Below are 22,820 nucleotides of genomic sequence, written 5' to 3' on the forward strand. Positions count from 1 at the left end.
TATATATTGTGTCAAATATGGACTAATGTTTTGAAAAAATTGGCAAACCATTTTTTTAAATTAATCATAAAAATGTTAACTTGAAAACAAACATAAATTATACTTAAAAAAAAACCTTGTTTGTATATAAAATGTTTAAATTTAGTTTTTATTTTTTTTTTCTAAAAGTATTTGAAAAATTAATTAGCTAGATGGCTAACTAATGCTATAAGGTAAACTCTTTGAAATGAAATAAAATGGTTGTTTTGAGATGATGATGATGATCATAATAATAATAATAAAGTGTTGCTTTTTTTTTTCATATTTATATTTTATAAGTTTAGTGATTGTAACGTGCATTGTTAATTGATATAACAATTTAAAATAATTATAATTAAAATTTTATTCTTTTTAAAAATATATCTTCGTAATTTGTTTAAATTTTTTAATATTTATAGATTATTTTATTATTATTATATTCTAATTATTATATTTTTATATTATTTTATTATATTAATTATTTTATATATAAATATTTATATTTAAAATTAAATATTTATAATTTTTATAAATTTATCAATATTTTTATTAATATTTTTATAAAATTATATTTTTGATATTTTATGTGTTGTGTGTTGGGTCGACTCTTTGAATAATCTTTTAAAAAGTGGATATAAAAAAAATAAATGACATACAACTAATGTCTTTACTAGTTGGCCCAACATTACCCGTTCCCCTCTGCTTTTGAGAGAAATTCTTGGGTGCACAATGTGAACCAAGCTATAATATGACTTGGTACACATGGCCAATTGTGTGAGATCCTGTGGTATTAATTGCATGTCATTTAAACAAAACAGCAGGATCGACCGCCAAAGTTTAATGCCGTTCTGTTCGGTTCCTTGATTCGATTTTTAATTTTCTTTTCCCTTTCCGATATACACCTTCTTCTTCATATCTTTGTCAGAAAATAGAAATCTCCAAGTATGACTGAAAAAAAAAAAAAAATTGGTAGAAAGCTAACGAACCCACCACATCTATTTGTAGAAATTGCTAATATGATTTCCAGTAAGTCCCATATGAGTTTTGATGTAGATTTTATATGTTGGACACTGTAAAAAAAGATGATAGAGATAGTCGCATGATGATAAATTAGATAGTTTTTAAACTCCTACATAATTATAAATCTACAACGGTTAATGGTTCACAGTTTCTTAAAGTCTAGACCAAAAAAATCCATCTTTTATTTATCAAAAAAATAAAATAAAATAAAATAAAATCCACCACATGAGTGAACCGAAGGACAGTGTTACTAGTAGCTAAAGCCCTCCATAGTTTTGGAATCTCATGAAATAAAACTGCATACAAAAAGCCAAATTGTTTATACGAAGCCTGGTTTAGGATTAATGTGTAAAAGATTTGGGTTTGTCTGGTTTCTAGGAGATAAAAGGAAAAAAAGAGTTGTTCACTTTTCTCTTATTTTTTAGATTTATAGATTAAGAGTCAATTTGATTCAATCAATAGCAATTTTTTTTTTTTTTTTTTGTTTTTTTTCATCTATTTCAACATCACACTTATGCTCATAATTTGATCTGGCATTAGTTTATGATAGGATCACGAGCTAATGCATTGGTCTTTAATGATGCCGACTGGACAAACCTATTGTTGAACAATGGAGGTTCTTGTTTCATTTTGCAGCAGAGGAGGAGGAAAACAGCCTAGCGGTAACGGAAATAAGACAGAAACGTTAAAAATAAATAAATAAATAAAATAAAAAATCTTTAAGAATAAAGGGATTCGCTGACATTCTGTATCCAAGAATTTCTTATGTTCATCATAAATGATACACAATTGATGATACCATATATAAAAATATAAACAGTTAATGCTAAAAACAATTAATACTGTTCCATTTCTTTTCTTATATATTCTCTTCATGTTTAATCTTTTTAAAAAGTTCTTAATTTTTGTAATTGCAGTAACCAAGTTTAAACAAACTAATAAATTATCTCTACAGTTCTAATATGGTAAAACCGTAATAAGGATATTCTATTCGGCAATATACATCATCTAAATGTCATTTCATTTAAAATGTGTATTGAATATTTTTTAAATTTGATTATTAATTTATTTTTTTATATGGCAATTAACATGAAAAACATGATTTTGTCATAAACTAAGTTATGTATTATGTAATTGTTTTTTTTTTCTTTTCTATAAAAATTACTTTATAACTGTTGGCGCATTATAGAATTGAATAATATTAGTTTTATTTGGATTTTCTATTTTTATCAATTTTAATTTGTCCTTATTATTTCCAAATCCTAGCTCTGGGCTACTAACTTTTCTTCTTTTACTTGTTACATCTTGAAAATTGGCACATCAAATCCCTTAAAAATAGTCCAGATAACATGGATCATTTTTTATAACTCCTAGATTCTGAACTTGATTTCAGTTTGTGAATCCAACACAATACTAGAACAAATTGCTTTTGACTTTCTTTTTCTTCAAAACAATCTTTGACTTTTTTTTTTTTACAACCATACAAGTTTATTTTTATTTAAAAATTTACCAGCATGGTACATGATAGAAAGAGATTTGGGTCTTAATATTATGCGAACTGTGATCCATGAAATTACCGATTTTTCTTGATTGAGGCAATCAAATGTGTTTTCATCAAGAACTGCGTAAACGTCAAAAACTGGTTGTAGACTAGATAGAAATACGCTGTGAAAGCTAAAGCTCAAGCTCCTTTATATTAATGAGTTGGAGTGCATTACCATGGTGAACCGTACAAGTAAATTTTAGTAATTTTATTAAATTGAGCTGCATCTATCAAGGTGAATCTCTAGGCCTGTTGGCTCTGGTTTTCTTTGAACACTTGCCCTGCTTGATGCAATCTCTATTACTCATACTTCATTTCAAATTTAATAAAAGCATGAAAGAAATTAATGCTCCTTTGAAAACAGATAAACTAGTGTGCATTTTTTGTTTGATATATGTATGTTGAAGTTCCAACAAATTTATGATATTTGTGGAGTACCAATTCCTTTCTCTAATATACTAATGGGATCCACGTGAGACCGGAGTATTGTAGATTTTTTCATTGACGTTCCCAAGCATCTAAAAGAAATGAATTAGCTTGACATTTTTATTAATTTACTACATGAAGCAGCATTTCGTCGTCTCTTGTATAATAATGTAGAGATTTTTTTTTTTTTTTGGGCTGAAACTGGGAAGTCCAAGAAAGATAACGAACAGGGGAAGAGTTTATTGAACCTAATTAAATGGTCAGCAGGTGAAAAATGGTGCATCAAGATTTTGGGCTCAATTCCTTATTCCCATAACTTATTTTCAATTCATGATTCGCCAACAAAAATTAAAAAAAAAATAAAAAATTATTTTCATATTTTTTTTTTTAAACAAGCCTATTTTCATAATAGAATTAACGTAAGGATTATAAAGAAATTAATCGAAGAAAAGAAATCATATTATAATATAATCATATTAATTGAATTAACGTAAGGATTATATGTACATCAGTCCTTAGAGAAAAACAAAAACGACAGTCGCAATAGGACTAGCCTCAAACATGTCACCTCCAAAATAGCTGATTCCATTACATAGATGGGTACATGGGCGTCGTGGCAATGAAACGTGGCAAATCGAAGTTGATGCCTGTAGACTGCCCCCAAGATGATCTTGACCGCACAGGCCATAGAAGTTAGAACAATGTTAAGATGCGATTAACGAAATATTTATTTTCATTGGTGTGGCAATCTTGATCTATCATTGTTATAATATTGTATCACGTTGTAAGTGATTATAAAATATTAAATCTTACAAAATTTTCTCCATCCAAACCTCCCTCTTTCTGTATTCATCTTCCATTCCTTCTCCTTTAAACGTAGAATTGAATGGCTGCATGAGTTTATAAAATTAAATGCAAACTGAAAAGTAAATGTAAAGGCATCTCCATTCCCCTTTTAGAGTGCATAATTTGTTCTAATTAAATCTGATCTGGGATTTTCAATACATTGAAATTCATTTATTCGCAGGAATAAATTGAAGTAAGGACCAAGTATTTATAACACGAACAACATTGAACCAGCAACATTGGGGATTATTATATATATATATATATATATATTTTTTTTTGATGAATGGGGATTATTTTATATATATATATGTATATATATATAACGTTGCATCTCATCATTCTGGATAGGCTTCAATAATGGATGCAACCGCAGGAATGTTGATGATTTTATAACGGGGGAAACCTCCCTCTTTCAATATCTTCTTCCATTCCTTGTCGGTTCTCTCTTTTCCACCTTCGGTAAGTGCTAGCGTCACCATATCAAACATCATTCCTATCTCATCAAAAATATTGTCGTTCCCTTTTGCTTTCAAAACCATGTCTATTATTATAACTTTGCCACTCTTTTCTGGTACAGCTTTCCTACAATTTTTCAAGATCTTTACGCAGTATTCGTCGTCCCAGTCGTGCAATATCCACTGCAATATTAATTCAAAAACATTAACAAAATAGATGGTTAATTCATCTTCTTTTTGTTGATTTTAATGATAATTTTATTATTAGCTAGCTAGCTAAAAACATGGCCTTGCCTTGATGAAAACAGCATCAGCATTTGGAATGCCCTCAAACATATCACCTCCAATGTGGGACACCCCATCGTAGGCAGGAGCTGTGGCGATGACATGTGGCAAATCGAAGTTGATCCCTTTGATGTGGGGATACGCTTTCACGATCTCAGCCATGGTCCTTCCGGTCCCACCACCCACGTCCACCAGCGATTTCACACTGCCAAAACCATCTTTGTACGCTGAGACAATTGCCTTGGACATGATCCTAGACGAGCACTCCATGGCATCATTGAACAGTTTGTTGAAATCAGGATTCTGAGACGCGAAGGCCCAGATGCCACTGCCATGGGCCTTGTTGAAGGCAAATCCACCTTCCTTGACGCATCCACTAAAACAGTGCCATGGAACCAATAAATTTGCATGGTTCTGCATTAAAACCATTGGAGCTAGACTGAACTCCGAGTCATGTAGAAGCCATGTGGATGAGTGGGTCAGCCCATAGAAAGTAGTATGGTCTCCACCATCCGATTAATTGTGATCATGATGTTGCGTGAATATTTTTCTACTGACTAACAACCTCATGATGCGTTCAAGAGCGTTGATGTCAGGAGAGGCTGAGTTGGTATCTAAAGCAGAGGCAATTTGGGACAAAGTGACTGGGCCAGAGTGAGAGTGTATAATATCAGCAATACGGAGCTCCACCGCACATTTCAATGCCATGGAATCTACAAACCCAAACATGTATTTCCATATATCTGCTTGCCCTCTAAGCATTGCCTCTTCCGCTTCTCTATTTGCTTCCATTCTTTCTTTCGGCGAGAAGAAAGTGTGTACAATATGATCTCGATCTGTTTAGGCCTGGGTGTTCTCTCTCACTGGATTTATAAAGGTGCGAATTAATTTGATGGAATTTTGGTGGACTACGTGAGGACAAAGTGCAATCAAAGAGGTTCAGCGCATGTGGGGCTACTAAATTAATTTTATTATTGTTCAAGAAAAAAAAATAAAAAAAAACATTAATGATTCTTCTTGTTTGCCTCACTTTAAAGATCTATCTTTATTCATAGTGTAAAAAAAAACATAAAAATTAAACAATTTTAAATTCCATCATTTGTGAGTTTACCCCATTTCTCTTTTTTAGAAAAAAAAAAAAAATTACATTCACCATAAATGATTCAAAACAAATGCCACCATAAAATATACACAAGTAAATGCTAAAAGAATGACTTTCAATTTCTTTAATTTTTTTCTTCATGTTTAATGTGTTAAAAAAACAAAATCTTCTTCATTATTTATTTTATACAAATTTCTTTACTCAAAATAAATTTTAAAAATATTTTATTAGAATAATCCACATTTATTTTGAATTTAGACCATATTTTTATTATTATATGCCTAAATCTTTTTAAAGGTTTTTAAATTTTTGATTAATTCTATTTTATTTTATTTTCAATTATTATTTTCTTTTATTTCAATATTTTAAACTCATAACCTTTGCATTATGCTTTATCACCTAAAAAAACTTCACTTAATTAATTAATTCTAGTTAAAAATTGGTTTTCATATTGCTAGTAAGCATATCTTAGCGAACTAAGTTATATGTATATATTGTCGTAAACTAAGTTATATAGATATTACATGACTGTTTGTTTTTCTTTTTTTTTTTTGGAAAAAAAAAAAATTTACTCGAAAATTCGTACATTACATGCAGACAGCTTGGAAGGCTTACTACTCTTGACATAGAAAGCCATAAACGTGCACGCAACATTTTGCTTAGCGATTTCTTCTTTTTCGTTTTTTGGGCAAACATTTTAGGCTTTGTTTCAGTTTTTTGGCAAACTATTTAGGCAGATACGACGATTCACCTAAAAAAAAAAATAAAAAATTAGGCAGATATGACAACAACTTTTGGTTCCATAAACTTAACAGGAGAGGAGCCGGATTTTGAGAGAGTGGACACAGATTAACGGTATATATATATATATATATACATATATATACAAAGACATTTAATAACAGAAATATAGTTTAAATCAAAATAAATGTGACAAATTTCAATAAAATACCTTTAAAATGTGATTTAGTCAAGAAATTTGTGTAATATGAAAATATGATTTAAATTCAAAGTAATTGTCAATAATTTTATAAAATACTTTTGAAAAATTACTTTGAATAAAGAAATTTGTGTAAAAGTAATAACAATTAAGGTTAAAATTTCTAATTATTTTATAAAAAATGTTTAACTGTAATATTTAATAAAATTAGCTAACAATGTGTAGCTATACTAATTTTTATTATACATTTAATACCTTAAGCAAATAGCAGTCATTCATATTTGATAAATAGTTTCAAGTATATTTCTGTAATCTCGATTCAGTATTTTACAGATTAATTTTACTTTATGATTTTTATCATTTATATACCAAAGAAAAAATTTGCCTCACTCATTCAAAATCCTGGCTCCACCCCTATTAATATATACACAAAGTTGTTTTAGGTAGCTGAGAAGAAGAAAAAGAAAAAAAAACAAAATAAAAGTTTACTCTTAGCAGGCCATAATAATGGATATCTGGTTTGGGATGTATTATTTCTTTGTATAATGATTCAAATTTCAATTCCTTTACCCTTCATTATTAAAAAAAAAAAAAAAATGATGGAAAACCTCCCTCATTCATTTAAAATTTAACAAAGTATTACAAAGGTTAAAATTGGAACACTAAGACAACGTATATCATTGTCCCACAGAGCAGCCATTCAAATTCTCACATCTCAATATCAAATATATTAAATTATATATGAAATAATATGCAAATAATATGACATATTTTTTTTTTAGTTTATATTAGTGATTCATTGTTTATTTTAAGATTTACTTAATCTATATTTATAGTTTTTTTCAACAAATAAAATTATTTTAATACAACCAATTAAGTTGATTAAGTGCTTTAACTTTGTCCTAATATAATTAGATAAGACTTTTAATTGTAAATCCAATTTATGATAAATAAGAGGACAGATATGAAATACTGAGAACTAAATACTATTTTGCTGAAATGCAAGAGTAATTTATTTAATTTTATAGAAGACTTGCATCTCCAATCAAAAGCGAGCCAAAATTTTATTTTTCCAAGAAATGTTTTAGAATTTTCGATACCCAAATTCTTTAATTATTTTTGGAATATACTGAAGTGAGACCATGATGAATTTAATATCCATGACAGTCATTTTTCCAGATAGGTTTAGATAATGAAAGCAACCGCTGGGATTTTGATAGGAAAGCTGGCATCACTGAATCAAACGCCATTCTTGTCTCATCAAACATGGCATTACCGTCTTAAATTTAAGGTGTAGACTATGCCGAGAAGCACTTGCAACGTTAATCAACAATACCAACTTTGTTTTTGTCGTCTGTTCCAGATGTCTACATGAAATTTCGTGTATCACATGCACATTTGTAAGGCTTACTCTCAGATGGCCATAAATACAAAATATTTTAGGCCGAGGTTCTGTTTTCTTTTTGTTATTTCTTTTTCGTTTCTCTTTTTTTATTTTTTATTTTTATTTTTTATTTTGGTGTAACATTTTAGACCGACATCGATTTCTGCTACTTCATGATTCCTGAACTCAACTAAAATTATAAAATTAGAAGTTGAAGGTAAAGATCTAAGTTAGACTTTCATAAAAGAGTTTTTGATATCAAATACTTTGGTATAAAATACTCTACTCTGCTTTTTGGTATGCTTAAGTAAATGGATAAGAGTATAGTCTTTTAAGTATAGACTGTTTCCATATGCTTAACAAATTAAACCATTAACACTGCATACTCTTGATTTCTATTGATAATGTAAACCTCAGCTAAATCTTAACCAGAAACACTAAGAACAAACGAAATTAAAACAGTGTTCAATATTTATATACGTTAAATTACATGAAAAAAAAATCAACAAACTACTTAATTATGCATTAAGGATAAATAAGTAATTAAGGTTGAACCTTATTTTTATGAAAATTTTTGGCTGTTGTGGTTACAAATATGTTGGGTGAATTGGTGTTAAACCATCCAAGCTGCACCAAGGGGGGCCTCTAAAATGGACACTTGGTTTCTCCCGTGGAACATGGAAGATTGAAGAACTCATTGCATGGATGGATGCCCTGGTAATGACACGTGGCAAATTAAAATTGATCCCTTTAATTTGTGTTATGTTATTTGGCAAATCTTATACATAGCCCCACCTATCTCACCTCCCATACAAATTTAACCACTAAAATCTTGTCCTGAACGCTTAGCAAATGAAATTATCATACTTGATGAGTTACAAGATTAAACAAGAAGTCCAGAAGAGCCACCAAGTACCAACACGTATAATATTACAGCAATTTTCATCATTGAACTAGAATAACTTAAATAAAATTTAAAGCTTCTTAAAAAAATTTAAATAAAACTTAAAATGTTTTTGTTCGTTTTAAGTCTTTTTATTTACTAGAACCTTGGTTTTGTTAGAATTTTGGATGGTGGTTGTAGAGATAGCTTACCATAAACTTTACACAATATTAAGATTATATATTACTATTCGTCACCAATGACATATCAAAAATCTAAATGAGAAAGTAAAACTTTAACATAAGTATTAATAACTATTTCAGCCAAAAAAAAAAAAAAAAAGAACTATTTATAACTAATATATCAGCATGAGCTCGCTGGTATCGGTTACCAATGTGATAAATAATATTTTTCATAAACATTGGTTGATTTAACAATAATACACCTGCTAGGAGCTAAACAACTCTGACACCAATTTGTAGAAAGTCAAATAGCTCATATGTGGGTGGAAGACTAAATATGATAAATAGATGGGCAAATCAACACGCAGAATAATGGAGATGCACATACAAACGGGTAGGGCAGTTTCCTAGAAAGGTCACTTACTTTAGATCTTCAGCAAATTACTTCAACTATATTATAAATTCACTATGTTTAGAATAGGGGATTTACCCCAAAAAAAAAAAAAAAGAAGGTATAAGAGACTCACATTAAATACAGCCAATTAATGCAGAACTAGATCATCTTCAAAATAAATGTATTATCAGTAGAGAAATTTTTCTGTACACAATATGTACTAAGGTGGAATTTCATGTATCATATCCTAATCATTTTTAAAAAATCCACATCATATTTTTTTCATATTGCAAATACCGTTTACTTTTTGTTATCCCTTTTTTATTTTATTTTATTTTTATTTTTTTACTTCTCTCCCATTTTTGTTTCATTCCATGCCATTTGTTTTGCCCAGAAAACTAGAACCTTTACCCTATCACTATAGCACAAATATATTGAAAGCTTTGCAGCCAAATTTGATACCAAAAAATCATTTCTAAACTAGAACCTTTACCCTATCACTATTGCACAAATATATTCAAAGCTTTGCAGCCAAATTTGATACTAAAAAATCATTTCTACTTTAAAACATGTTTTAACACATAAATAATTAACCACCAAGCTTTGATTTCGCACTCAACATGACACATTATCTCCAAGAATCATAACTAATTAGCTCACCAAATTAGCAACTTGAGTACCTAATGGAGTTGCTAGTGATGTCACACTTTAAATCTTCAACAGTTCCACTAATAATAGCCTTAATACACACTTTTTGCTCACCAACAAAAAATGCACAAAACAAATCAAAAGCATCAAAAACCTTGAGTTTCAAGCAAGAAATAAAGCTACTTAAGGATAAATTAGTGAGTTTTAGCCTACTTATCATGCTTTCCTACAAATTTTAAGATCTTTACATCTTCCCAATCATGCATCACTGATTGAATGGGGAAAAAAAGAGTAAAAAATATATAAATAAAATTATAAATTGGATTAAATAATGTGACAATGTATATTTATATATATATATATATATTTCTCCCATCCAGGATTTTTTTTTTTTTTTTTTTTATATAGAATATGTATAGGATTCACCTTATCACTAGTAATAGGGCTATAAAATGCACCTTTGGCTATGGGTTAGAGTTGAGGTAGGAATGTGGATCATATTCCTCACCCCTATGTAACATCCCGTTCCAAACTACATCGGAATTCTTGCACGTTGATCGAGTGGGTCAAAAAGTTGACTTTTTGTTCCGGGTGAAATTTCTAGTTGACCGTGGTACGTAGCGAAGTATATGATGCCCCGAGTTCATAGACTAGTAGCACATCCGAATCGGAGTTACCGTTTAAAAGTTATGGTCAAAATAAGTCGAGATCCAAACTGTCCAAAGGTGCCGGGAGTTGACTTTTTCTGGTTGTAGAATTTTGTTTTGACTTTTATATGGTTGTAAAGTACTCGTTGATACAAGTTCATAAACTAGCGGCACACTTAAATTGGACATCTGGTTAAAAAGTTATGGACTCGCAAAATTTTTCGTATACCGTATTATTTTATATTATTTTATTAGTGTGTAAAATTGGAGGCCACGTGTCAAGTCCTTAGCCATTCCCGTGAGTTCATAGTGGCACCCATGGGATGGCTTCTTATTGGCTCAACTCGCGTGGGAGCCGTGTGAAGAGAGAGGGGAGGAGAGAGAGAGAGAGCTAGAGAGAGAAACCAATCGGCCACCACCGATTAGCCATTTTTCGGCCACCCTTTCCATACACGCGCCACCCCACCTTGAAGACCACTTGAAAACCGGCAGGCCAGCCAAAAATCACGGCCAACCGACCGTCGACGAGCCTGGATCGAGACTTTTTCCGGCGGCGGCGTTGATTTCTTCAAACCCAGATTTCTCCCTACTCCGGCCTCCGTTTGCCTCACCGCCGGTCCCATTGAGTCATCCATTCCCCGATCTACCTTCCCACCAAAAATCACCGCCAATGGCCACCGGATGCACCGCCGGCGGTGATGGGTTCCGGTGACTACGGCGGCTCACCGGAAAATTGACTTTCCGGCGAGTTTCCAGCTACACCGCCCATCCTTTCCCACTAATTCCGACCCTCTAAATCCAAATCCGGTGTCCATTTTCCTCAATTCTTAACGGATTGTGAGAATCGAGGGTCTAAACTCCGAGAACTTTCCGGCGAGATTCCGGCCACCTCGGGTCCGATCTCCGGGAAGTAAGACCAGATTCGTAATCCTCATTACACAAGCTTCGATTTGGTATATTACTCGTAAATTTTGGTTGTTGTTTGTGTTCGCTCCCCGGGTACCCATTTGGGAGTTACCCGATTAAAATATTAAAATAATTAGTTTTGTGTATTGTGGATATTTTAGGTGCACGTATGGGTAGTGGAGTTGATCCTGCAGAAGATCTCGATTGATACACGTGCTTGAGGTGAGTGACCCACCTTCAAAATTATTTTGGGATGTTAAAATATATATATTTTGTGTTAATTGGTTATTTGAAAAATATGTTTGATGTGTTGAATATTTAGTAAATTTATATTTGGAATTTTGATGCCAAAATTGAATGGAATTAAATATTTGTACATTATAAAATATTTTGGTTTTAAGGAATTTGAGATTTTGGTAATTATTATAAAATTTCATTGTTGGAATATTCATAATGGAATATTTCAAAAATATGTTTATGTGTTCAATATTATGAGAATTTCTATCTAGAATTGTATTGCCAATTTATAATGTTTTTAATATATGTTTTGGTGCCAAAAGAATATATTTGGGAATTAAAAGAAATTGTGATTTCAATTTTCTTTTATAATTGTTATGTTTATCATGTGATTTAATTATATTTTGAAGTTTGAGGAATTGAAGGAATATTTATTTTAAATTATTGTTGAAATTGATGGAATTTATTATTGATGGATTTATGCCGGTGATATTGAAGAAAAATATGGGAATATGAATTTGAAAAGTGATATAATTCTCACGGTAAGTTTTGGAAAAATTGTTATTTTTAAAGAATAATATGGTTATTTGTTTTAGACACTCATACAGTATTGGTGTTCTGTACTGTATATGTGGATGAGCGCGCAAGTTATGATGTCTCCCGTGAGTTGCCATCGGATTGAGGGCAGGCAAGTTTTAGCTAGTGCACATAAGCCGCCCCCCTCCATGGCCGGGTTGACGGTTTAAGCAGCGATGCTGTCGGGACGCCGAAGCTACCGTATCCAAGTTTCTCTCTTTAACCTCTCCCCAGATGGTGCTCGGGACGCTGGGTATCATAGGGCATCACTGGTATATAGTGTGGTGCGTTAAGTTATTTCCTCGATACGAATTTCAAACCAAGATGCTTTAAAATCGTATTTAAATTAAATGTAGTTAATTTCTTTTATCATCTATTTCCAATTAGTATTTTTTAAAATATAATTATTCATATTTTATGTCACTTATTTTAAATCAATGTTTTTAAAATACATCTTGCCGTATTTTTATTATATAGATTGGTTGAATATTTTAAAATGAATTTTTATAATATTTTTACCACTTATTTTACAGGACTGTTTGTAATTATTTAAATTATATTTTTGATACTGTTTATTTTAGTTTATTAAATCAAATTTTATGAATTATATATTGAATTACTTTTATGTTATATTTCTTTAATGCAAGTATCCTGAATTTATTTTATTATATTTCATTCGTATTTGGATTATTTAAATTTTATTAAATTAATTATTACTTGATTTTTTGGGCATAAAATATTAGGTTTTACTAAAATGTTTTAAAAGGGGAACCTTTCCAACGGAGTGAATGGTGAGGGTTTTGAGAGAAAATATTATTTTCAATTAATTATTATTTATTTACTTATTTATTCTTAATTAATCAAATGTGCTATAATTATCGTTATTATTATAATTTACAGTAGATAGTGTCACTTACTGAGATGATTAGCATCTCACATTTTAAATTCCGTTCCCCTAGGTACAAGGATTGGGAGACATTTTTCTAGAGCGAGCTTAATCTTCGTCACTGTCGTATTTCGAGAAGTTCTCTTTATTTTCATTTATTTCTATGGTAATATTTTTTTCATCCTTGTTGTATAATTTCTATACTTAATGGTACTTTATGAAGCTCTGTATACTATTTTGGACATTTATTTATTAATTATGCACTGATTTCCTATTATTAATTTGAAGTGCTACAAATTTGTGGAATTAAATTGTAGTAATGTGGGAGGAATAAGGTGGTATATATAGAAGTGTGTTTTCAGTGCAGGAAAATTTTGGTAAGTTCAACCCTTTGGGGAGATTCTGTCGGATTTTCCATTGGAGAATCCGGTAGGGTTTCCCTGGGATCAGGGCTTGTCTAGAGTTCTGGTGAAGAATTTTGGACCGATCCTGACACCTAAATATGAATATGTAATATATTTTTAAAAATATATTTTTTGTTGAAAAAATATTTCTATTTAATTTTTTTTTAATAGTAGGGAAACAACAAATCCTCACATGCCCTTAAAAAAAAAAAAAAGAAAAAAGAAAAGAAAAGACATTGAATGTGGTTAGGAGTACTTTTAGGAGGCAAGGTAGGGTACGAAGGAGGCCAACCTCTACCCCATCCCACCACGTTGCCACACTTAAAGAGATGGAATCACTAATAAAAAGATTTGGTGGAGACTTAATGGAGATTCAAAGCTATTTATGGCTTTAAAATCGTCAGATTCTACTTGCAAACCTAAGGAGATTGAATGGCTAAGTTTTAGGAAGTTTAAAAACATTAATATAGCCTTGTTGGCCAAATTGGTTTGTAAATTGGCAAAAGGGAGACAAAGGTTTATGAATTGAGGTGTTAAAGTCTAGATACTTCAACAAAATTTTATTTTTTTGAATGCCAAGTCAAACCTTGAGATTCCCTTGTCTAGAGGAGTATTTTGAGTTCCAAAGATGTTGTTTTTAAAGGAGCTTGTTATAGATTTAGAGATAGTTGTAGTATTAACTCTTGGATATGGTTTAAGGTTTCAATAGAAAGTAATCCACCATTCCATTATAATAAAAAGATTTAAGTAAAACACTACTTAAATCAATCATAACACCATTACAGATAGTAATACCAACACGAACTTTTCCATAATAGTTATAAGTCTTATAATCATAAATATCTCTACGTGATCCTCTTTTTAACTCACCCATATATCTCCTATATTCCAGCTCCAACTTAAGGGAGAAGACAAGATAGTCTTGAGAAGAATGGGAGGGTTTTAAGTCCTATGAGAGAATGCTCATCACCCTCACATAGATTAGTGGAAGTTCCCTTTCAATGAAGTCCATTATCACTTTATTTTGATGTTGCATCCTAGTGGAGGAGTACATCCTCCACTGGATCCTCTGAGCCATAGTAATTCTTATTAAGAATCAATCGACACATTTTTTTCCTTCTTGTATTAGCTCCAAAGCTACAGTTTTCTTAGACACTTTGTCCATCGATTGGATGATATCTTCATCACTTTGAGTGGACTTTACCCTATCCGATAGGTCTTTTCCATTCTCCAATGAAAAGATGGCCAACTCCATTAGCTATTGGTCTACCCTTATAGATTTGAAAGCTTCATGAAGATTGGGTTCTCCAAGTAATCTCAATAAGATTTGATAACATCTTATTCCAGAAAAAACCATCCCTTAGCATGCTCTGATTAGTATAATCCAACAACCTATGATACATGTTCTTCTAAATGTCAATCTCATCATACGGTGAATTAGGTGGAACATGAAACTTCTTCAACAATAACTCAGATAGCTCATCCAAATTTTCAAAGTCAACGTGTAGTTTTCTGAAAATATCTTCAATCACGGCATCATGATCTATGATTCCAAAAAATCCCCTTAAAATATGCTCAGGCCCAATAATCCACTTCTATCTATAGCAATAAAAGACACCTCGTCAATAACCCTAGAAACACTAGAGCGCATCTGATAGGTAGCCCTCTGTGACAATGGAGAAGCAAATAAAAGAATATATAAATCACAAGCAGGAATAGAAAGTTCAATTTTGTTTTGATTTTTTGGTTTAAGGCATAGACATACCTCCTCTACAATGCTGCAAGTAGCCCCAACTAAGTCGAAGACTTTATAAGCAAAGGTGGAGTAGGTGAGTACAAAACTAAGGTGAATTGCATTTGTTAGAAGCAATCCTAATTCAACTGCAAATTTATGTCGAAAGTAATCCACCATTCCATTATAATAAAAAGATTTAAATAAAACACTACATAAATTAACCAAAACACCATTACAGATAGTAATACCGACCTATTTTTCGTAATATTTATAAGTCTTATAATTAGAAACATCTATATTTGATCATCTTTTTAACTCACCTATATACATCCTATATTCCAGCTCCAACTTAAGGGAGAAATTAAGATAGTCCCTAGAAGAATGGGAGGGATTAATGGAAGTTTCCTTTCAATCAGGTTCATCATTACCTTATTTTTATGTTGCATCCCAGTGGAAACGTATATTCTCCATTGAACCCTCCTAGCCATTGTAACTCTTATATAAGAAGCAATTCACATATCTTTTTTCTTCTTTTGTTAGCTCCTCAGCTACTGTGGTCTTAGACACTCTGTCAATCAATTGGATAAAATCTTCATCATTTTGAGTAGATTTACCCTATCCAGCAGGGCTTTTCCATTCTACAAGGAAAAGATGGCTAGTTCCACTAGTTTTTGGTCTATCCCTATAGATTTAAAAGCTTCTTAAATATTAGGTTCTCCAAGTAATCATTTAGCATGCTCTGATTAGCATAATCTAGCATCCCATGATACCTCTTCTTCTGACTATCAATCTCATTATATGGTGAACTAAGTGGAACATAAAACTTATTCAACAACAAATCAACTACCTCATCCACTTTTTGAAAGTCAACATGTAGTTTTTTGAAAATCTCTTTAATTACAGTATCATGATCTATGAAATGTCATCAATAACCCTAGAAACCTTAGAGCCCACCTGATAGTTTGGTGCCTGTAAAAGAGAAAGAAATAATTAAGGGATGAAAGAAAAGCGAGTAAGAGCAAAACCATAAAAAGTAAACATTAAAATAAGGTGGCCACACCAACACTGGAGCAAGCAAAAAAGAAAAAACACATAAATCACAAGCAGGAATAGAAAGTTCAATTTGGCTTTTGATTTTTTGGTTAATGGCATAAACATACCTCCTTTACAATACTACAAGCAACCGTAACTAAGTCGAAAACTTCATAGGTAAAGGTGGAGTAGGTGAGTGCAAGCCTAAGGTGGATTGCATTTTTTAAGAAGTAATCCTAATCCCATTGTAAGTTTTTGCAGAAAGTAATCTACCATTCCATCATAATAAGAAGATTTAAATAAAACACCATAAAAATCAACCATAACACCATTATAGATAGTAATAAGGTGGAGTAGGTGAGTGCAAGCCTAAGGTGGATTGCATTTTTAAGAAGTAATCCTAATCCCATTGTAAGTTTCTGCAGAAAGTAATATACCATTCCATCATAATAAAAAGATTTAAGTAAAACACCACAAAAAGCAACCATAACACCATTATAGATAGTAATAAGGTGGAGTAGGTGAGTACAAGCCTAAGATGGATTGCATTTTTAGAAAGCAATCCTAATCCCATTGTAAGTTTCTGCATAAAGTAATCTACCATTCCATTATAATAAGAAGATTTAAATAAAACATCATAGAAATCAATCATAACACCATTATAGATAGTAGTACCAACTTGAACTTTTCCATAATATTTATAAGTCTTATAATAAAAAACATCTCTATATGATCCTCTTTTTTAACTTACCCATATACCTCATATATTCGAGCTCCAACTTAAAGGAGAAGACAAGATAGTCCTGAGCAAAATAGGAGGGTTTTAAGTCCTATGAGAGAATACTCATCACCCTCATATAAATTAGTGAAAGTTCCCTTTCAATCAGGTCTTTCATCACCTTATTCCTATGTTGCTTCCCAATTGAGGAGTACATCTTCCATTGAGCCCTCCTAGCCATAGTAACTCTTTTATAAGAAACAACACACACATTTTTTTTTTCTTCTTTTGTTAGCTACGCAGCTACTGTAGTTTTAGACACTTTATCCATCAATTGGATGTTCATCACTTTAAGTAGACTTTACCCTATCTAGTAGGTATTTTTCATTCTTCAAGGAAGAGATAGTCAGCTCCACTAGCTTTTAGTCTATCCCTATAAATTTGAAAGCTTCTTGAAGATTGGATTTTCCAACAAATACCAATAAGATGTGATAAGTTCTTATTCCAGAAGAACCATCCTTTAGCATGCTTTGATTAGAATTACCCAACACCCTAAGATGCCTTTTGTTCTGAATGTCAATCTGATCATATGGTGAACTAGGTACAACATGAAACTTATTCAATAATAACTCAGATAGCTCATCCACTTTTTGCAAGTCAACATGTAGTTTTTTGAAAATCTATTTAACCACGGCATCATGATTTATGATGCCTAACAATTCCCTAAAAATAAGCTTGGGCCCTATATTTAGACTTCGATTTTGAGTAATCAAAAACACCTCGCTAATAACCCTAGAAAACCTTGAGCCATCTGATAGTTTGGTGCCTGTAAAAGATAAAAAAATACTTGAGGAACGAAAGTAAGAATAAATAAGAAAAACATATAAATCACAAGCAAGAATTGAAAGTTCATTTTTGCTTTTGATTTTTTTGTTAATGGCATAGACATTTATCCTCTACAACAGTGCAAGCAACCCCAACAAAGTGTAAAGGTGGAGCAGCTCAGTGCAAGTCTAAGGTGGATTGCATTTGTTGGAAGTAATCATAATCCCGCAGCAAATTTCTGCATAAAATAATCCACCATTCTATTATAATAAGAAGATTTAAATAAAACACCATATAAACCAACCACAACACCATTACAGGTAGTAATACCAACCTGAACTTTTCCATAAGATTTATAAGTCCTGTAATCATAAACATCTCTATATGATCCACTTTTTAACTCACCCATATACCTCTTATATCCAGCTCCAACTTAACGTAGAAGACAAAATAGTTCCAAAAAGAATGAGAGGGTTTTAAGTCCCATGAGAGAATACCCATCACCCTTTCATAGATTTGTAGGAGTTCCCTTGCAATCGGGTCCATAATCACCTGATTTCTGTGTTGCTTCCTTATGAAGTAGGACATCCTCCATTGAGCCCTCCTAGCCATCGTAACTTTTATATAAGAAGCAATTCACATATTTTTTTTCTTCTTTTGTAAGCTCCTCAGCTCCTATGGTTTTAGACACTTTGTCCATCAATTGGATGATATCTTCATCACTTTAAGTAGACCTTATCCTATCCAGCAGGTCTTTTCCTTTCTCCAAAAAAGAGATAGCTAGCTCCATTAACTTTTGGTCTATCCCAATAAATTTAAAAGCTTCTTGAAGATTGGGTTCTCAAGTAATTCCAATAAGACATGATAAGTTCTTATTCCAGCAGAACCATCCCTTAGCATGCTTTGCTTAGAATAATCCAAACCATCCCTTAGCATGCTTTGTTTAGAATAATCCAACATCCTAAGATACCTCTTGTTATGAATGTTAATCTCATCATATGGGGAATTAGGTGGGACATGAACTTGTTCAGCAACAACTCAAATAGCTCATCCACTTTTTGAAAGTCAACGTGTAGTTTTCTGAAAACATCAATCATGGCATCGTGATCTATGATGCCTAGCAATCTTCTCAAAATATGCTTGGGCCTCATAATTCCACCTCTATCTTGAGCAACCGAAAATGCCTCATTAATAACCCTATAAATACTAGAGCTCATCTAATAGTTTGGTGCCTTGTAGAAAGAAAGAAATAATTGAGGGACAAAAAAGAAAAATGCAAATAAGAACAAAACCATAAGAAATAAACATTAGAAAAAGGTAGCCCTCACCAATAATGAAGCAAGCAAATAAGAAATGGACATAAATTAGAAGCATAAATAGAAAGTTTAGTTTTACTTAGTCCAAATTTTATTTGAGGTTAAATGCATTTTAACCTTAATCCAAATTGCATTTGGAGTTAAATGCATTTTAATATTCTTTATTTTGGAAAAATTTTGGATTTTCAATTGTAAAATATTTCAATTTGTACTTTTAAATTTCAATTTGTTTCATTTTGTTCAGATAGATTTTTGACTAATGACAATAAATAGTTTGGGATATTAAAGTGCTTTTAAAAAAAAATAAAATAAAATATTCAAGGTGTTATAAATTAAAACTAAAGTATCTAAATGACAATAAATTATATTTTAATATTGTTTAAATATTGCAAAATTATCGACCATCTTTAGTCAGAAAAAATTAATTGGATATATAATTGTAATAAATTATTGAAACCTGAATGCCTAAATTATAAAAACAGAAAATAAAACGGTCCAAAAGCGCAAACTACTAAAATGTAATTAATCTAACATTAGGGATCATTAATCTCATTTTGGATAGGCCTTAATAATGGGTAAAATCGCTGGAATTTTGATGATTTTGTAAGGAGGGAAACCACCAAATTTCAATATCTTGTCCCATTCATTTTGAGTTTCTCTCTTTCCCGCATGTGCTAATAGCAAGCATTGTTAAATCAAACATCATTCTTGCTCATCAAACATGCAATTACCTTGTGTTTGTAAACCCGTGCGTATGTTATAATGGGTTCCCACTTTTTTCTGGCATTGCTCTCCTAAAGTTTTTCAGAATTTTCACATTATTTTAGCTATTCCAATCTTGCTCTATTCACTGCATTTCCAAAAAATTACTAATAATATGTATTTTATGTATGTAAAAAAGATAATCAAACTATAGTTTAGGATTTTCCCTTCATGAAAACTACATCGGCATTCGAAACCCTTCACACATATCACCTGTTACCAAAAAAAAAAAATATATGTATATTCAAACATATCACCTCCGATGTGGGACACCCCATGGTACACAGGAGCTGTGGCGATGACATGTGGCAAATCATAGTCGATCCTTTGATGTGCGGATATAATTTGACGATCTCGTGTATGATCCTTTTGGTCCCACCCCTTCCACAAGTGATCTCAGGCTTTCAAACCCATCTTTGTACGCTGAGACAATTGCTTTCAAAGCGATCCTAGCCTACAACCCATTCCATCATTGAACAATTTGCTGAAATCGGGATTCTGAGATGCGAATTCCCATATCACACAGCCATGTATTTTTTCGAATGGAATTCCAGCTTCCTTGACACATTGCCCTAAACAGTGCCATGGAGCCAATAGATTTGTATGGTTTTGCATTAACACAATAGGAGCTAGACTATACTCCGAGTCACGTAAGACCACCTGGACGAGTGGGTCAGCCTGTAGAGAGTACTAGTATCTCCGACATCTGATTGATCATGATCATGTGGTACAAATCATGATCATGAGACACAAAATGGATACAAATTATGGTGACACTAGCTAGGCCAATTAGAAGAACATGCAATGTTAACTAACAATACTAACTTATTTTATTTTATTTTATTTTTTGTCTTCTGCGCTTGACGTCTACTTCAAATGTCGTTGAAGCATGTGCTAGTTTTTCATTCCTGTACACAACTTTTGGTAATGATAATGTTGGAATTGTCCTTTATAAGGGAAATAACCTCTTTTCGGATAGTGAATGAAATTCTCTGAATCACCTTTAAATCAAGTTCCTTACTTTATTAAACTTTTTTCATAACGAATGGCAAATTTGTTACTATGCTTTTGTCTCCAGCTATCTCACATGCTTGGATTTTGCATAATATTAATTTTAGACAGATTAAATGCTCACCTAGTAAGGGAGATAAATAAAATACATGAAAACCAATTAAAACTCATTACTGGGAACTCAAAAGACGACAATAATATTTCGCGTAAGTTAATTTTACTTGATGGAAAATACCAAAAAAATTGTTAAATTAATTAGAATTTAAAGCTGGCAGAGGTATAAATATGACTCGTTATTATAAGTTAAGAGTTTTGGGGATTAACTGTTCTAATTGGGTTTGTCCTGCATCAATTATAAAATAAGATCAAGAAAATGCATGAGTTCAGAGATTGTTTCCACATGCTTAAGAAATTGAACCACTGACGACTACAGTTTTTATATCTAATCATGCAAACCTAGATTAAATCTTAGCCATGAATGTACAGCCAGTTTAGACAAGCTATAAGAACAAACAAGAAAGTCGAAACAGAGAGTTTCCACGCTAATATTTCATAAAATTACTTAAATAAAACTTCAATAAACTACTTAATAATACAAGTAAAGAGTGAAATGGAACCAGAATCACCATGAACGTAGTACTATGCCGGGATTACCAAAACATATCCTCAACCAAATTAAAATAAAACAATAAAGTTAAAAAAATAAAATAAAATAAGTCATTCTGGATAAGCCACGATAATGGAGAGTATGGCTTGAATTTTGATAATTTTATAGAGAGTAAAACCTCTGTCGTTCAATATTTTCTTCCACTCCTTCTCAGTTCTCTCTTTCCCTCCAGAGGTATGTGCAAGCATTAATAGATCAATTACTATTCCCATGCCATCGAAAATCTTGTTACCATCAGACTTCACAACAATGTCCACAACAATAACTTTTCCATTTTTTTCTCCTATTGCTTTCCTGCAATTTCTCAATATCTGCTTGGCCTCTAAGCTCTGCCTCTGCTTCAAAGTATATGCTTTCTGTTTCTTTAAACCAAGTGGTGGACTAAGCCATTTAAGCTTTCATTTACTTCCACTAGTGTGGTGATCTACAACTACTTAATAATAATTAAGCAGCCAAAATTAATTTAAGCTTTCTTTTGCTTCCACTAGTGTGGTGCTCTAGATCTACTTTAGTAAAAAATATATAAATTTATATATGCGGCCCACAATGGTAATAATAAATGGAAATTGTATTCTATTATATTATATATTCGTTGTACATTTGTTGTATTTTAACTATATCTTTTTCTTTCTTCTCTCTCTTCCTTTTTAATTATTAGCTGTCTTTTAAAATCATAACCAAAGGAAGTGTTCAATGGCGAACGCAAGTTGTCGAATTAATCAAATATCAAATGAAAAAAAAATAATAATTGTCTAATTAATCATTAAATCATTGTTTGGACAAAACAAAAATTTAACCCAATCAAAAGAATTAATATTAGATATATAACAAAAGAGCAGCTTTTATTTATGTATGCTTTTTTTTTTTTTGTTTTTTAAAATGCATGTTTAACTAATTTATTTTATTGACAAAAAAAAAGTTTATTTATCTGAGCTCCCAACTACCCCTCCATTTCCTTGTCCTCTGAAT

General features: G+C 31.6%; 1 protein-coding gene and 1 pseudogene across 1 annotated transcript; both read right to left on the reverse strand.

Moving 5' to 3' along the window:
* Nucleotides 1-3,462: 3,462 nt before the first annotated feature.
* Nucleotides 3,463-5,454, reverse strand: LOC107416639 (xanthohumol 4-O-methyltransferase-like). Its single transcript, XM_060816247.1, has 2 exons — nt 4,606-5,454; nt 3,463-4,494 (listed from the first exon to the last, which is right to left on the reverse strand). The coding sequence occupies exons 1-2, from the start codon at nt 5,023-5,025 to the stop codon at nt 4,192-4,194; spliced, it is 723 nt and encodes a 240-aa protein (XP_060672230.1). The 5' UTR covers nt 5,026-5,454; the 3' UTR covers nt 3,463-4,191.
* A 14,935-nt stretch (nt 5,455-20,389) lies between these two features.
* LOC132803581 (desmethylxanthohumol 6'-O-methyltransferase-like) lies at nt 20,390-20,898 on the reverse strand (annotated as a pseudogene).
* Nucleotides 20,899-22,820: the final 1,922 nt, after the last annotated feature.

The sequence above is a fragment of the Ziziphus jujuba genome, chromosome 4 (genome assembly GCF_031755915.1).
Source record: "Ziziphus jujuba cultivar Dongzao chromosome 4, ASM3175591v1".
NCBI classification, from domain to species: domain Eukaryota; kingdom Viridiplantae; phylum Streptophyta; class Magnoliopsida; order Rosales; family Rhamnaceae; genus Ziziphus; species Ziziphus jujuba.